Raw genomic sequence first — 18,340 nt, 5'->3', positions numbered from 1 at the left:
ATTAGACTGGACTGTAGTAGTGATGTAGTGATGATTAGACTGGACTGTAGTAGTGATACGATTAGACTGGACTGTAGTAGTGATGTAGTGATGATTAGACTGGACTGTAGTAGTGATGATTAGACTGGACTGTAGTAGTGATGTAGTGATGATTAGACTGGACTGTAGTAGTGATGTAGTGATGATTAGACTGGACTGTAGTAGTGATGTAGTGATGTGATTAGACTGGACTGTAGTAGTGATGTGATTAGACTGGACTGTAGTAGTGATGTAGTGATGTGATTAGACTGGACTGTAGTAGTGATGTAGTGATGATTAGACTGGACTGTGGTAGTGATGATTAGACTGGACTGTAGTAGTGATGTAGTGATGTGATTAGACTGGACTGTAGTAGTGATGTAGTGATGTGATTAGACTGGACTGTAGTAGTGATGTGATTAGACTGGACTGTAGTAGTGATGTAGTGATGTGATTAGACTGGACTGTAGTAGTGATGTGATTAGACTGGACTGTAGTAGTGATGTAGTGATGTGATTAGACTGGACTGTAGTAGTGATGTAGTGATATGATTAGACTGGACTGTAGTAGTGATGTAGTGATGATTAGACTGGACTGTAGTAGTGATGTAGTGATATGATTAGACTGGACTGTAGTAGTGATGTAGTGATGATTAGACTGGACTGTAGTAGTGATGTAGTGATGATTAAGACTGGACTGTAGTAGTGATGTAGTGATGTGATTAGACTGGACTGTAGTAGTGATGTAGTGATGATTAGACTGGACTGTAGTAGTGATTAGATGATATGATTAGACTGGACTGTAGTAGTGATGTAGTGATGATTAGGACTGGACTGTAGTAGTGATGTAGTGATGATTAGACTGGACTGTAGTAGTGATGATTAGACTGGACTGTAGTAGTGATGTAGTGATGATTAGAACTGGACTGTAGTAGTGATGTAGTGATATGATTAGACTGGACTGTGTAAGTAGTGATTTAAGTGATGATTAGACTGGGCTTTAGTAGTGATGTAGTGATGATTAGACTGGACCTGTAGTAAGTGATGATTAGACTGGACTGTAGTAGTGATGTAGTGATGATTAGAACTGGACTGTAGTAGTGATTGTAGTGATATGATTAGACTGGACTGTAGTAGTGATGTAGTGATGATTAGACTGGGCTTTAGTAGTGATGTAGTGATGATTAGACTGGACTGTAGTAGTGATGTAGTGATGATTAGACTGGACTGTAGTAGTGATGTAGTGATGATTAGACTGGACTGTAGTAGTGATGTAGTGATGATTAGACTGGACTGTAGTAGTGATGTAGTGATGATTAGACTGGACTGTAGTAGTGATGTAGTGATGATTAGACTGGACTGTAGTAGTGATGTAGTGATATGATAGACTGGACTGTAGTAGTGATGTAGTGATATGACTTAGACTGGACTGTAGTAGTGATGTAGTGATACGATTAGACTGGACTGTAGTAGTGCTACGATTAGACTGGGACTGTAGTAGTGATGTAGTGATGATTAGACTGGACTGTAGTAGTGATGATTAGACTGGACTGTAGTAGTGATACGATTAGACTGGACTGTAGTAGTGATGATTAGACTGGACTGTAGTAGTGATGTAGTGATGATTAGACTGGACTGTAGTAGTGATGATTAGACTGAACTGTAGTAGTGATGTAGTGATGATTAGACTGAACTGTAGTAGTGATGTAGTGATATGATTAGACTGGACTGTAGTAGTGATGTAGTGATGATTAGACTGGACTGTAGTAGTGATATGATTAGACTGGACTGTAGTAGTGATACGATTAGACTGGACTGTAGTAGTGATGTAGTGATATGATTAGACTGGACTGTAGTAGTGATGTAGTGATGATTAGACTGGACTGTAGTAGTGATGTAGTGATGATTAGACTGGACTGTAGTAGTGATGTAGTGATATGATTAGACTGGACTGTAGTAGTGATGTAGTGATATGATTAGACTGGACTGTAGTAGTGATGTAGTGATGATTAGACTGAACTGTAGTAGTGATGTAGTGATGATTAGACTGGACTGTAGTAGTGATGTTAGTGATGATTAGACTGGACTGTAGTAGTGATGTAGTGATGATTAGACTGGACTGTAGTAGTGATTTAGTGATGATTAGACTGGACTGTAGTAGTGATGTAGTGATATTATTAGACTGGAATGTAGTAGTGATGTAGTGATATGATTAGACTGGACTGTAGTAGTGATGTAGTGATACGATTAGACTGGACTGTAGTAGGTGATGATTAGACTGGACTGTAGTAGTGATGATTAGACCTGGAACTGTAGTAGTGATGATTAGACTGGACTGTAGTAGTGATGTAGTGATGATTAGACTGGACTGTAGTAGTGAATGTAGTGATACGATTAGACTGGACCTGTAGTAGTGATGATAGACTGGGCTGTAGTAGTGATGATTAGACTGGACTGTAGTAGTGATGATTAGACTGGACTGTAGTAGTGATGATTAGACTGGACTGTAGTAGTGATGTAGTGATGATTAGACTGGACTGTAGTAGTGATGATTAGACTGGACTGTAGTAGTGATACGATTAGACTGGACTGTAGTAGTGATGATTAGACTGGACTGTAGTAGTGATGTAGTGATACGATTAGACTGGACTGTAGTAGTGATGATTAGACTGGACTGTAGTAGTGATACGATTAGACTGGACTGTAGCAGTGATGATTAGACTGGACCTGTAAGTAGTGATTTAGTGATACGATTAGACTGGACTGTAGTAGTGATGATTAGACTGGACTGTAGTAGTGATGATTAGGACTGGACTGTAGTAGTGATGTAGTGATGATTAGACCTGGACTGTGGTAGTGATGATTAGACTGGACTGTAGTAGTGATACGATTAGACTGGACTGTAGTAGTGATACGATTAGACTGGACTGTAGTAGTGATGTAGTGATATGATTAGACTGGACTGTAGTAGTGATGTAGTGATACGATTAGACTGGACTGTAGTAGTGCTACGATTAGACTGGACTGTAGTAGTGATGTAGTGATGATTAGACTGGACTGTAGTAGTGATGATTAGACTGGACTGTAGTAGTGATACGATTAGACTGGACTGTAGTAGTGATGATTAGACTGGACTGTAGTAGTGATGTAGTGATGATTAGACTGACTGTAGTAGTGATGATTAGACTGGACTGGTAGTAGTGATGATTAGACTGGACTGTAGTAGTGATTTAGTGATACGATTAGACTGGACTGTAGTAGTGATGATTAGACTGGACTGTAGTAGTGATGATTAGACTGGACTGTAGTAGTGATGATTAGACTGAACTGTAGTAGTGATGTAGTGATATGATTAGACTGGACTGTAGTAGTGATGTAGTGATGATTAGACTGGACTGTAGTAGTGATATGATTAGACTGGACTGTAGTAGTGATACGATTAGACTGACTGTAGTAGTGATGTAGTGATATGATTAGACTGGACTGTAGTAGTGATGTAGTGATGATTAGACTGGACTGTAGTAGTGATGTAGTGATGATTAGACTGGACTGTAGTAGTGATGTAGTGATATGATTAGACTGGACTGTAGTAGTGATGTAGTGATATGATTAGACTGGACTGTAGTAGTGATGTAGTGATACGATTAGACTGGACTGTAGTAGTGCTACGATTAGACTGGACTGTAGTAGTGATGTAGTGATGATTAGACTGGACTGTAGTAGTGATGATTAGACTGGACTGTAGTAGTGATACGATTAGACTGGACTGTAGTAGTGATGATTAGAACTGGACTGTAGTAGTGATGTAGTGATGATAGACTGGACTGTAGTAGTGATGATTAGACTGAACTGTAGTAGTGATGTAGTGATGATTAGACTGAACTGTAGTAGTGATGTAGTGATATGATTAGACTGGACTGTAGTAGTGATGTAGTGGATGATTAGACTGGACTGTAGTAGTGATATGATTAGACTGGACTGTAGTAGTGATACGATTAGAACTGGACTGTAGTAGTGATGTAGTGATATGATTAGACTGGACTGTAGTAGTGATGTAGTGATGATTAGACTGGACTGTAGTAGTGATGTAGTGATGATTAGACTGGACTGTAGTAGTTGATGTAGTGATATGATTAGACTGGACTGTAGTAGTGATGTAGTGATATGATTAGACTGACTGTAGTAGTGATGTAGTGATGATTAGACTGAACTGTAGGTAGTGATGTAGTGATGATTAGACTGGACTGTAGTAGTGATGTAGTGATGATTAGACTGGACTGTAGAGTGATGTAGTGATGATTAGACTGGACTGTAGTAGTGATTTAGTGATGATTAGACTGGACTGTAGTAGTGATGTAGTGATATTATTAGACTGGAATGTAGTAGTGATGTAGTGATATGATTAGACTGGACTGTAGTAGTGATGTAGTGATACGATTAGACTGGACTGTAGTAGTGATGATTAGACTGGACTGTAGTAGTGATGATTAGACTGGACTGTAAGTAGTGATGATTAGACTGGACTGTAGTAGTGATGTAGTGATGATTAGACTGGACTGTAGTAGTGATGTAGTGATACGATTAGACTGGACTGTAGTAGTGATGATTAGACTGGGCTGTAGTAGTGATGATTAGACTGGACTGTAGTAGTGATGATTAGACTGGACTGTAGTAGTGATGATTAGACTGGACTGTAGTAGTGATGTAGTGATGATTAGACTGGACTGTAGTAGTGATGATTAGACTGGACTGTAGTAGTGATACGATTAGACTGGACTGTAGTAGTGATGATTAGACTGGACTGTAGTAGTGATGTAGTGATACGATTAGACTGGACTGTAGTAGTGATGATTAGACTGGACTGTAGTAGTGATGATTAGACTGGACTGTAGTAGTGATGTAGTGATGATTAGACTGGACTGTGGTAGTGATGATTAGACTGGACTGTAGTAGTGATGTAGTGATATGATTAGACTGGACTGTAGTAGTGATGTAGTGATACGATTAGACTGGACTGTAGTAGTGCTACGATTAGACTGGACTGTAGTAGTGATGTAGTGATGATTAGACTGGACTGTAGTAGTGATGATTAGACTGGACTGTAGTAGTGATACGATTAGACTGGACTGTAGTAGTGATGTAGTGATGTGATTAGACTGGACTGTAGTAGTGATGTAGTGATGATTAGACTGGACTGTAGTAGTGATGTAGTGATATGATTAGACTGAACTGTAGTAGTGATGTGATTAGACTGAACTGTAGTAGTGATGTAGTGATGTGATTAGACTGGACTGTAGTAGTGATGTAGTGATGTGATTAGACTGGACTGTAGTAGTGATGTAGTGATGATTAGACTGGACTGTAGTAGTGATGTAGTGATGATTAGACTGGACTGTAGTAGTGATTTTAGTGATGATTAGACTGGACTGTAGTAGTGATGTAGTGATGATTAGACTGGACTGTAGTAGTGATTAGTGATGATTAGACTGGACTGTAGTAGTGATGTAGTGATGATTAGACTGGACTGTAGTAGTGATGTAGTGATGTGATTAGACGGACTGTAGTAGTGATGTAGTGATGTGATTAGACTGGACTGTAGTAGGTGATGTAGTGATGATTAGACTGGACTGTAGTAGTGATGTAGTGATGTGATTAGACTGGACTGTAGTAGTGATGATTAGACTGGGCTGTAGTAGTGATGATTACTGGGCTAGACTGGACTGTAGTAGTGATGATTAGACTGGACTGTAGTAGTGATGTAGTGATACGATTAGACTGGACTGTAGTAGTGATGATTAGACTGGACTGTAGTAGTGATTATTAGACTGGACTGTAGTAGTGATGATTAGACTGGACTGTAGTAGTGATGTAGTGATGATTAGACTGGACTGTAGTAGTGATGATTAGACTGGACTGTAGTAGTGATACGATTAGACTGGACTGTAGTAGTGATGATTAGACTGGACTGTAGTAGTGATTTAGTGATACGATTAGACTGGACTGTAGTAGTGATGATTAGACTGGACTGTAGTAGTGATGATTAGACTGGACTGTAGTAGTGATGTAGTGATGATTAGACTGGACTGTGGTAGTGATGATTAGACTGGACTGTAGTAGTGATACGATTAGACTGGACTGTAGTAGTGATACGATTAGACTGGACTGTAGTAGTGATGTAGTGATATGATTAGACTGGACTGTAGTAGTGATGTAGTGATACGATTAGACTGGACTGTAGTAAGTGCTACGATTAGACTGGACTGTAGTAGTGATGTAGTGATGATTAGACTGGACTGTAGTAGTGATGATTAGACTGGACTGTAGTAGTGATACGATTAGACTGGACTGTAGTAGTGATGATTAGACTGGACTGTAGTAGTGATGTAGTGATGATTAGACTGGACTGTAGTAGTGATGATTAGACTGAACTGTAGTAGTGATGTAGTGATGATTAGACTGAACTGTAGTAGTGATATGATTAGACTGGACTGTAGTAGTGATACGATTAGACTGGACTGTAGTAGTGATGTAGTGATATGATTAGACTGGACTGTAGTAGTGATGTAGTGATGATTAGACTGGACTGTAGTAGTGATATGATTAGACTGGACTGTAGTAGTGATACGATTAGACTGGACTGTAGTAGTGATGTAGTGATATGATTAGACTGGACTGTAGTAGTGATGTAGTGATGATTAGACTGGACTGTAGTAGTGATGTAGTGATGATTAGACTGGACTGTAGTAGTGATGTAGTGATATGATTAGACTGGACTGTAGTAGTGATGTAGTGATATGATAGAACTGGACTGTAGTAGTGATGTAGTGATACGATTAGACTGGACTGTAGTAGTGCTACGATTAGACTGGACTGCTAGTAGTGATGTAGTGATGATTAGACTGGACTGTAGTAGTGATGATTAGACTGGACTGTAGTAGTGATACGATTAGACTGGACCTGTAGTAGTGATGATTAGACTGGGACTGTAGTAGTGATGTAGTGATGATAGACTGGGACTGTAGTAGTGATGATTAGACTGAACTGTAGTAGTGATGTAGTGATGATTAGACTGAACTGTAGTAGTTGATGTAGTGATATGATTAGACTGGACTGTAGTAGTGATGTAGTGATGATAGACTGGACTGTAGTAGTGATATGATTAGACTTGGACTGTAGTAGTGATACGATTAGACTGGACTGTAGTAGTGATGTAGTGATATGATTAGACTGGACTGTAGTAGTGATGTAGTGATGATTAGACTGGACTGTAGTAGTGATGTAGTGATGATTAGACTGGACTGTAGTAGTGATGTAGTGATATGATTAGACTGGACTGTAGTAGTGATGTAGTGATATGATTAGACTGGACTGTAGTAGTGATGTAGTGATGATTAGACTGAACTGTAGTAGTGATGTAGTGATGATTAGACTGGACTGTAGTAGTGATGTAGTGATGATTAGACTGGACTGTAGTAGTGATGTAGTGATGATTAGACTGGACTGTAGTAGTGATTTAGTGATGATTAGACTGGACTGTAGTAGTGATGTAGTGATATTAGACTGGAATGTAGTAGTGATGTAGTGATATGATTAGACTGGACTGTAGTAGTGATGTAGTGATACGATTAGACTGGACTGTAGTAGTGATGATTAGACTGGACTGTAGTAGTGATGATTAGACTGGACTGTAGTAGTGATGATTAGACTGGACTGTAGTAGTGATGTAGTGATGATTAGACTGGACTGTAGTAGTGATGTAGTGATACGATTAGACTGGACTGTAGTAGTGATGATTAGACTGGGCTGTAGTAGTGATGATTAGACTGGACTGTAGTAGTGATGATTAGACTGGACTGTAGTAGTGATGATTAGACTGGACTGTAGTAGTGATGTAGTGATGATTAGACTGGACTGTAGTAGTGATGATTAGACTGGACTGTAGTAGTGATACGATTAGACTGGACTGTAGTAGTGATGATTAGACTGGACTGTAGTAGTGATGTAGTGATACGATTAGACTGGACTGTAGTAGTGATGATTAGACTGGACTGTAGTAGTGATGTAGTGATGATTAGACTGGACTGTGGTAGTGATGATTAGACTGGACTGTAGTAGTGATGTAGTGATATGATTAGACTGGACTGTAGTAGTGATGTAGTGATACGATTAGACTGGACTGTAGTAGTGCTACGATTAGACTGGACTGTAGTAGTGATGTAGTGATGATTAGACTGGACTGTAGTAGTGATGATTAGACTGGACTGTAGTAGTGATACGATTAGACTGGACTGTAGTAGTGATGTAGTGATGTGATTAGACTGGACTGTAGTAGTGATGTAGTGATGATTAGACTGGACTGTAGTAGTGATGTAGTGATATGATTAGACTGAACTGTAGTAGTGATGTGATTAGACTGAACTGTAGTAGTGATGTAGTGATGTGATTAGACTGGACTGTAGTAGTGATGTAGTGATGTGATTAGACTGGACTGTAGTAGTGATGTAGTGATGATTAGACTGGACTGTAGTAGTGATGTAGTGATGATTAGACTGGACTGTAGTAGTGATGTAGTGATGATTAGACTGGACTGTAGTAGTGATGTAGTGATGATTAGACTGGACTGTAGTAGTGATGTAGTGATATTATTAGACTGGAATGTAGTAGTGATGTAGTGATATGATTAGACTGGACTGTAGTAGTGATGTAGTGATACGATTAGACTGGACTGTAGTAGTGATGATTAGACTGGACTGTAGTAGTGATGATTAGACTGGACTGTAGTAGTGATGATTAGACTGAACTGTAGTAGTGATGTAGTGATGATTAGACTGGACTGTAGTAGTGATGTAGTGATACGATTAGACTGGACTGTAGTAGTGATGATTAGACTGGGCTGTAGTAGTGATGATTAGACTGGACTGTAGTAGTGATGATTAGACTGGACTGTAGTAGTGATGATTAGACTGGACTGTAGTAGTGATTGTAGTGATGATTAGACTGGACTGTAGTAGTGATGATTAGACTGGACTGTAGTAGTGATACGATTAGACTGGACTGTAGTAGTGATGATTAGACTGGACTGTAGTAGTGATGTAGTGATACGATTAGACTGGACTGTAGTAGTGATGATTAGACTGGACTGTAGTAGTGATGTAGTGATGATTAGACTGGACTGTGGCAGTGATGATTAGACTGGACTGTAGTAGTGATGTAGTGATATGAATTAGACTGGACTGTAGTAGTGATGTAGTGATACGATTAGACTGGACTGTAGTAGTGCTACGATTAGACTGGACTGTAGTAGTGATGTAGTGATGATTAGACTGGACTGTAGTAGTGATGATTAGACTGGACTGTAGTAGTGATACGATTAGACTGGACTGTAGTAGTGATGTAGTGATGTGATTAGACTGGACTGTAGTAGTGATGTAGTGATGATTAGACTGGACTGTAGTAGTGATGTAGTGATATGATTAGACTGAACTGTAGTAGTGATGTGATTAGACTGAACTGTAGTAGTGATGTAGTGATGTGATTAGACTGGACTGTAGTAGTGATGTAGTGATGTGATTAGACTGGACTGTAGTAGTGATGTAGTGATGATTAGACTGGACTGTAGTAGTGATGTAGTGATGATTAGACTGAACTGTAGTAGTGATGTAGTGATATGATTAGACTGGACTGTAGTAGTGATGTAGTGATGATTAGACTGGACTGTAGTAGTGATATGATTAGACTGGACTGTAGTAGTGATACGATTAGACTGGACTGTAGTAGTGATGTAGTGATGATTAGACTGGACTGTAGTAGTGATGATTAGACTGAACTGTAGTAGTGATGTGATTAGACTGGACTGTAGTAGTGATGTAGTGATGATTAGACTGAACTGTAGTAGTGATGTAGTGATATGATTAGACTGGACTGTAGTAGTGATGTAGTGATGATTAGACTGGACTGTAGTAGTGATATGATTAGACTGGACTGTAGTAGTGATACGATTAGACTGGACTGTAGTAGTGATGTAGTGATGATTAGACTGGACCTGTAGTAGTGATGTAGTGATATGATTAGACTGGACTGTAGTAGTGATGTAGTGATGATTAGACTGGACTGTAGTAGTGATGTAGTGATGATTAGACTGGACTGTAGTAGTGATGTAGTGATGATTAGACTGGACTGTAGTAGTGATGTAGTGATGATTAGACTGGACTGTAGTAGTGATGTAGTGATATGATTAGACTGAACTGTAGTAGTGATGTAGTGATATGATTAGACTGGACTGTAGTTGGGCTGTAGTGATATGATTAGACTGGACTGTAGTAGTGATGTAGTGATGATTAGACTGGACTGTAGTAGTGATGTAGTGATATGATTAGACTGGACTGTAGTAGTGATGTAGTGATGATTAGACTGGACTGTAGTAGTGATGTAGTGATGATTAGACTGGACTGTAGTAGTGATGTAGTGATGATTAGACTGGACTGTAGTAGTGATGATTAGACTGGACTGTAGTAGTGATGATTAGACTGGACTGTAGTAGTGATGTAGTGATGTGATTAGACTGGACTGTAGTAGTGATGTAGTGATGATTAGACTGGACTGTAGTAGTGATGTAGTGATATGATTAGACTGGACTGTAGTAGTGATGATTAGACTGGACTGTAGTAGTGATGTAGTGATGATTAGACTGGACTGTAGTAGTGATACGATTAGACTGGACTGTAGTAGTGATGTAGTGATGATTAGACTGGGCTGTAGTAGTGATGATTAGACTGGACTGTAGTAGTGATGTAGTGATGATTAGACTGGACTGTAGTAGTGATGTAGTGATGATTAGACTGGACTGTAGTAGTGATGTAGTGATGTGATTAGACTGGACTGTAGTAGTGATGTGATTAGACTGGACTGTAGTAGTGATGTAGTGATGTGATTAGACTGGACTGTAGTAGTGATGTAGTGATGATTAGACTGGACTGTGGTAGTGATGATTAGACTGGACTGTAGTAGTGATGTAGTGATGTGATTAGACTGGACTGTAGTAGTGATGTAGTGATGTGATTAGACTGGACTGTAGTAGTGATGTGATTAGACTGGACTGTAGTAGTGATGTAGTGATGTGATTCGACTGGACTGTAGTAGTGATGTGATTAGACTGGACTGTAGTAGTGATGTAGTGATGTGATTAGACTGGACTGTAGTAGTGATGTAGTGATATGATTAGACTGGACTGTAGTAGTGATGTAGTGATGATTAGACTGGACTGTAGTAGTGATGTAGTGATATGATTAGACTGGACTGTAGTAGTGATGTAGTGATGATTAGACTGGACTGTAGTAGTGATGTAGTGATGATTAGACTGGACTGTAGTAGTGATGTAGTGATGTGATTAGACTGGACTGTAGTAGTGATGTAGTGATGATTAGACTGGACTGTAGTAGTGATGTAGTGATATGATTAGACTGGACTGTAAGTAGTGATGTAGTGATGATTAGACTGGACTGTAGTAGTGATGTAGTGATGATTAGACTGGACTGTAGTAGTGATGATTAGACTGGACTGTAGTAGTGATGTAGTGATGATTAGACTGGACTGTAGTAGTGATGTAGTGATATGATTAGACTGGACTGTAGTAGTGATGTAGTGATGATTAGACTGGGCTTTAGTAGTGATGTAGTGATGATTAGACTGGACTGTAGTAGTGATGATTAGACTGGACTGTAGTAGTGATGATTAGACTGGACTGTAGTAGTGATGTAGTGATGATTAGACTGGACTGTAGTAGTGATGTAGTGATACGATTAGACTGGACTGTAGTAGTGATGATTAGACTGGACTGTAGTAGTGATGATTAGACTGGACTGTAGTAGTGATGTAGTGATGATTAGACTGGACTGTAGTAGTGATGTAGTGATACGATTAGACTGGACTGTAGTAGTGATGATTAGACTGGACTGTAGTAGTGATGATTAGACTGGACTGTAGTAGTGATGATTAGACTGGACTGTAGTAGTGATGTAGTGATGATTAGACTGGACTGTAGTAGTGATGTAGTGATGATTAGACTGGACTGTAGTAGTGATGTAGTGATGTGATTAGACTGGACTGTAGTAGTGATGTGATTAGACTGGACTGTAGTAGTGATGTAGTGATGTGATTAGACTGGACTGTAGTAGTGATGTAGTGATGATTAGACTGGACTGTGGTAGTGATGATTAGACTGGACTGTAGTAGTGATGTAGTGATGTGATTAGACTGGACTGTAGTAGTGATGTGATTAGACTGGACTGTAGTAGTGATGTAGTGATGTGATTAGACTGGACTGTAGTAGTGATGTGATTAGACTGGACTGTAGTAGTGATGTAGTGATGTGATTAGACTGGACTGTAGTAGTGATGTAGTGATATGATTAGACTGGACTGTAGTAGTGATGTAGTGATGATTAGACTGGACTGTAGTAGTGATGTAGTGATATGATTAGACTGGACTGTATAGTGATGTAGTGATGATTAGACTGGACTGTAGTAGTGATGTAGTGATGATTAGACTGGACTGTAGTAGTGATGTAGTGATATGATTAGACTGGACTGTAGTAGTGATGTAGTGATGATTAGACTGGACTGTAGTAGTGATGTAGTGATATGATTAGACTGGACTGTAGTAGTGATGTAGTGATGATTAGACTGGACTGTAGTAGTGATGTAGTGATGATTAGACTGTACTGTAGTAGTGATGATTAGACTGGACTGTAGTAGTGATGTAGTGATGATTAGACTGGACTGTAGTAGTGATGTAAGTGATATGATTAGACTGGACTGTAGTAGTGATGTAGTGATGATTAGACTGGGCTTTAGTAGTGATGTAGTGATGATTAGACTGGACTGTAGTAGTGATGATTAGACTGGACTGTAGTAGTGATGTAGTGATGATTAGACTGGACTGTAGTAGTGATGTAGTGATACGATTAGACTGGACTGTAGTAGTGATGATTAGACTGGACTGTAGTAGTGATGTAGTGATGATTAGACTGGACTGTAGTAGTGATGTAGTGATACGATTAGACTGGACTGTAGTAGTGATGATTAGACTGGACTGTAGTAGTGATGATTAGACTGGACTGTAGTAGTGATGATTAGACTGGACTGTAGTAGTGATGTAGTGATGATTAGACTGGACTGTAGTAGTGATGTAGTGATACGATTAGACTGGACTGTAGTAGTGATGATTAGACTGGGCTGTAGTAGTGATGATTAGACTGGACTGTAGTAGTGATGATTAGACTGGACTGTAGTAGTGACGATTAGACTGGACTGTAGTAGTGATGATTAGACTGGACTGTAGTAGTGATGATTAGACTGGACTGTAGTAGTGATATATATGTTATGTTATATATTACAGTTATATATATTACAGTTATATATATTACAGTTATATTTTACAGTTATATATATTACAGTTATATATATTACAGTTATATATTACAGTTATATATATTACAGTTATATATATTACAGTTATATATATTACAGTCATATAAAGGTATATATATTACAGTTATATATATTACAGTTATATATATTACAGTCATATAAAGGTATATATATTACAGTTATATATATTACAGTCATATAAAGGTATATATATTACAGTTATATATATTACAGTTATATATATTACAGTTATATAAAGGTATATATATTACAGTCATATAAAGGTATATATATTACAGTTATATATATTACAGTTATATATATTACAGTTATATATAATACAGTTATATTATTACAGTTATATATATTACAGTCATATAAAGGTATATATATTACAGTTATATATATTACAGTTATATATATTACAGTCATATAAAGGTATATATATTACAGTTATATATATTACAGTTATATATATTACAGTTATATAAAGGTATATATATTACAGTTATATATATTACAGTTATATATATTACAGTTATATATATTACAGTTATATATATTACAGTTATATATATTACAGTTATATATATTACAGTCATATAAAGGTATATATATTACAGTTATATATATTACAGTCATATAAAGGTATATATATTACAGTTATATATATTACAGTTATATATATTACAGTCATATAAAGGTATATATATTACAGTTATATATATTACAGTTATATATTACAGTTATATATTACAGTTATATATTACAGTTATATATTACAGTTATATATATTACAGTTATATATATTGCAGTTATATATAATACAGTTATATATAATACAGTTATATATTACAGTTATATATATTACAGTTATATAAACTAGAATAACAAGAGTAAAGGTTGAGATGACTGGCTTGATATAAGAGAACTGAAATGGTTCCTTCTGTTTCTCTCACAGTGTGATATGGCAGAAGTGTGTGTGTTTGTTTCCACAACGCTGCAATCACTCTGCAGATCAATAGTCTCTATTACAGCTGATGGATTTCCCATGGTCCTCTCTGGTTGTCACACATACACACTAATATTAGTCTGAGTCTTAGACCAAGGGGTGGATGGAGAGATGGATGGAGGGATGGATGCAGGAATGGATGGAGGGATGGATGGAGGGATGTAGAGATGGATGGAGGGATGGAGGGATGGATGTAGAGATGGATGGAGGGATGGAGGGATGGATGTAGAGATGGATGGAGGGATGGATGGAGGGATGGAGGGAGGGATGGATGGATGGAGGATGTAGAGATGGATGGAGGGATGGAGGGATGGATGTAGAGATGGATGGAGGGATGGATGTAGAGATGGATGGAGGGATGGAGGGATGGATGTAGAGATGGATGGAGGGATGGATGGATGGATGTAGGGATGGAGGGATGGATGTAGAGATGGATGGAGGGATGTAGAGATGGATGGAGGGATGTAGAGATGGATGGAGGGATGGATGGATAGATGGATAGATGGATATATGGATGGATGGATAGATGGATATATGGAGGGAGGGAGGGAGGGAGGGAGGGAGGGAGGGAGGGAGGGAGGGAGGGAGGGAGGGAGGGAGGGAGGGAGGGAGGGAGGGAGGGATTATATGTATGGAGGGATGGATGGATGGATAGATGGATAGATGGATAGATGGATATATGGATGGATGGAGGGAGGGAGGGATGAGCGAACAAACAAACTAACATACATAGGAACAACAAATGAGATAAAATAGTCCTGAGACCCGTTGTCTGATTCATCGTCTGCGTCCAAATGGCACCATTTTCCAAATATAGTGCACTACTTTAGACCAGGGCCCTATTCCCTATATAGTGCACTACTTTAGACCAGAGCCCTATTCCCTATATAGTGCACTACTTTAGACCAGAGCCCTATTCCCTATATAGTACACTACTTTAGACCAGGGCCCTATTCCCTATATAGTGCACTACTTTAGACCAGAGCCCTATTCCCTATATAGTGAACTACTTTAGATCAGAGCCCTATTCCCTATATAGTGTACTACTTTAGACCAGAGCCCTATTCCCTATATAGTGCACTACTTTAGACCAGATCCCTATTCCCTATATAGTGCACTACTTTAGACCAGAGCCCTGTTCCCTATATAGTGAACTACTTTAGACCAGAGCCCTATTCCCTATATAGTGAACTACTTTAGACCAGAGCCCTATTCCCTATATAGTGCACTACTTTAGACCAGAGCCCTATTCCCTATATAGTGAACTACTTTAGACCAGAGCCCTATTCCCTATATAGTGCACTACTTTAGACCAGAGCCCTATTCCCTATATAGTGCACTACTTTAGACCAGAGCCCTATTCCCTATATAGTGCACTACTCTAGACCAGAGCCCTATTCCCTATATAGTGAACTACTGGTGACCAGAGCCCTATTCCCTATACAGTGCACTACTTTAGACCAGAGCTTGATGAGCCAGGGTCAACAATAGTGCACTGCATAGTGAATATGGTGCTATTTGGGACAAACATGCTTCTTATCTATTGAACAACATCAAGGTTCTCACAGTGAATTATTTATAACAGATCGAGCATGAAATAAACAATTAGTCTACGAACATCAATACATGTTCACCTTGTGTTCCAAACGCCACCCTATTCCCTATATATAGTGCACTACCATAGACCATCTCCCTATGAACCCCATATCAAAAGAAGTGTACTTTACTAGGGAATAGGGGATGCCGTTCGGGTATATGGGTCCCTACATTCATCACTGTGACAGCAGACGTCAATACGCCTCACACTGTCAATACCGCGTTTGGAATACCAAGTGAACCACACACAAACGTCTCCGTAGCAACATGACCATATCAACGTGACCATAGCAACAATGGAACCCTGTTCCCTATATAGTGCATCTACTTTTTGACCGGAGACCTATAAGGTTCTAGTCTAAAGTAGTGCACGACCAACTGTAGTCCAGGAAATCGGTTTCATTTGGGGATGCAGAAGGTCTGTCCTTCTCCGTGGGCCATTGTAGCATTTTGTCTCGTCGTTCTATCAGGCTGACATTAATGTATTACCTAATGAACCAACGACCATGACCCATAACCATATGACTCTGGTGCTAAAGCCAAGCTGTCTGTTCTGTTGTCTCAGCGTGTTATCTGCTCTCTCTCTCTCTCTCTCTGTCTCTCTCTCTCTCTGTCTCTCTCTCTCTCTCTCTCTCTCTCTCTCTCTCTCTCTCTCTCTCTCTCTCTTTGTCTCTCTGTCACTCTCTCTCTCTCTCTGTCTCTGTCTCTCTCTCTCTCTCTGTCTCTCTCTCTCTTTCTCTCTGTCTCTCTCTCTCTGTCTCTCTCTCTGTCTCTCTCCCTCTCCCTGTCTCTCTCTCTCTCTCTCTCTCTCTCTCTCTCTTCTCTCTCTCTCTCTCTCTCTCTCTCTCTCTCTCTCTCTCTCTTTCTCTCTGTCTCTCTCTCTCTGTCTCTCTCTGTCTCTCTCTCTCTCTCTCTGTCTCTCTCCTCTCTCTATCTGTCTCTCTCTCTCTGTCTCTCTCTCTGTCTCTCTCTCTCTCTATCTGTCTATCTCTCTCTCTCTCTCTCTCTCTCTTTGTCCTGTATCTTTTAACATTGCCCATCTCCTCTCTCCAGGCGTATGGTTTCATCTCTGAGCCGTGAGAGGAGTAACCCCCTCTGAGGTCGTTGGGGTTCAGCAAGAAGTACATCGTCAATACTTCCGGGTCACCTTCTTCTAAGGTCATGTGGACCTCACGCCTGCTCTTCATCTTCACCTTGTTCGCCCCCCTCACCCTCGGTAAGCACACACACACACACACCACACACATGCAGACACGCAGGCACACACATACACACACACACCAAAGTAAACATGGTTTGTGTAGTGTTTGCGAAGGTAGACACAGCAGGTAGTCTTTGTGTGTGTGTGTGTATTTGTGTGTGTGTTCCTGTCCCTTGCCAACAGAAGTCTGTGAAGCCTCCTGCAGGGACCGATGGCCCACTTGGACTTAATCCTATTCATGTCTGCTGTCAATCATGGTGTACCACAGAGAGAGAGAGAGACACACACACACACACGTTTCACACACATTCTCACACACACACATTCACACACACACACACACACCACACACACACACACACACACACACACACACACACACACACACACACACACACACACACACACACACACACACACACACACACACACACACACACACACACACACACACACACACACACACACACACACACACACACACACACACACACACACACACACACACACACACACACACACACACACACACACACACACACACACACACACAGAGAGAGAGAAGCAGCCAGACACACACACAGCATAGCTAATAATAACTGTGAGATGTGTCTCCATCAGACAGTGCGTGTCTGTTTGAATTAAAGCCATGTATCCCTGTAAAGGCATTAGCCTCGTCTATACGATGTGATTCCACATGTAAATCCCTCTCAGTCTCAGTGAGGCTGAAGTAAATACCCGGCTGGAGGACAGTCAACAGTACCTTACCTTAAAGATGTCTTAACAGTCGCTTAAACGTTTTGGTTTCCTGACTTTACTCAGGCTGTCATCTGTCTGTGAGAATGTCGGGCCACTAGACGTCTTTGAAGGTCTACAATTACCTCAGACGTTGATCTTGTGTCTTTGACTGTTAAATATTCACGTTTGAAATGTAATGCGTGCTGGAGGACGGTAGCTACGGTTTTTTCAAATGTCTAACTGTCACGTAAAGTCCTTCATCCATGTTTCTACCTTCTTTTTCATCTGTGAATGTGGATATGAAGACGACAGAATAGAGCCTCGTCCGTCTGGTTTCTATGATAATGTT

At 39.6% G+C, this 18,340-nt stretch overlaps 1 protein-coding gene across 1 annotated transcript in view; it reads left to right on the top strand.

The window, feature by feature from the left end:
• The window catches only part of LOC109888256 (adhesion G protein-coupled receptor L3), a 281,748-nt gene that overhangs the window by 138,319 nt on the left and 125,089 nt on the right, over positions 1-18,340 (top strand). The window contains exon 2 of the mRNA XM_031814586.1: positions 17,106-17,268. Coding sequence (XP_031670446.1) covers positions 17,214-17,268 — 55 coding nt within the window. The 5' untranslated portion in view covers positions 17,106-17,213. The remainder of the gene's footprint in view (positions 1-17,105; positions 17,269-18,340) is intronic.

Source organism: Oncorhynchus kisutch, unplaced genomic scaffold, assembly GCF_002021735.2.
Source record: "Oncorhynchus kisutch isolate 150728-3 unplaced genomic scaffold, Okis_V2 Okis07a-Okis12b_hom, whole genome shotgun sequence".
NCBI lineage: Eukaryota > Metazoa > Chordata > Actinopteri > Salmoniformes > Salmonidae > Oncorhynchus > Oncorhynchus kisutch.
This window is presented reverse-complemented; position numbering and strand designations above follow the sequence as displayed.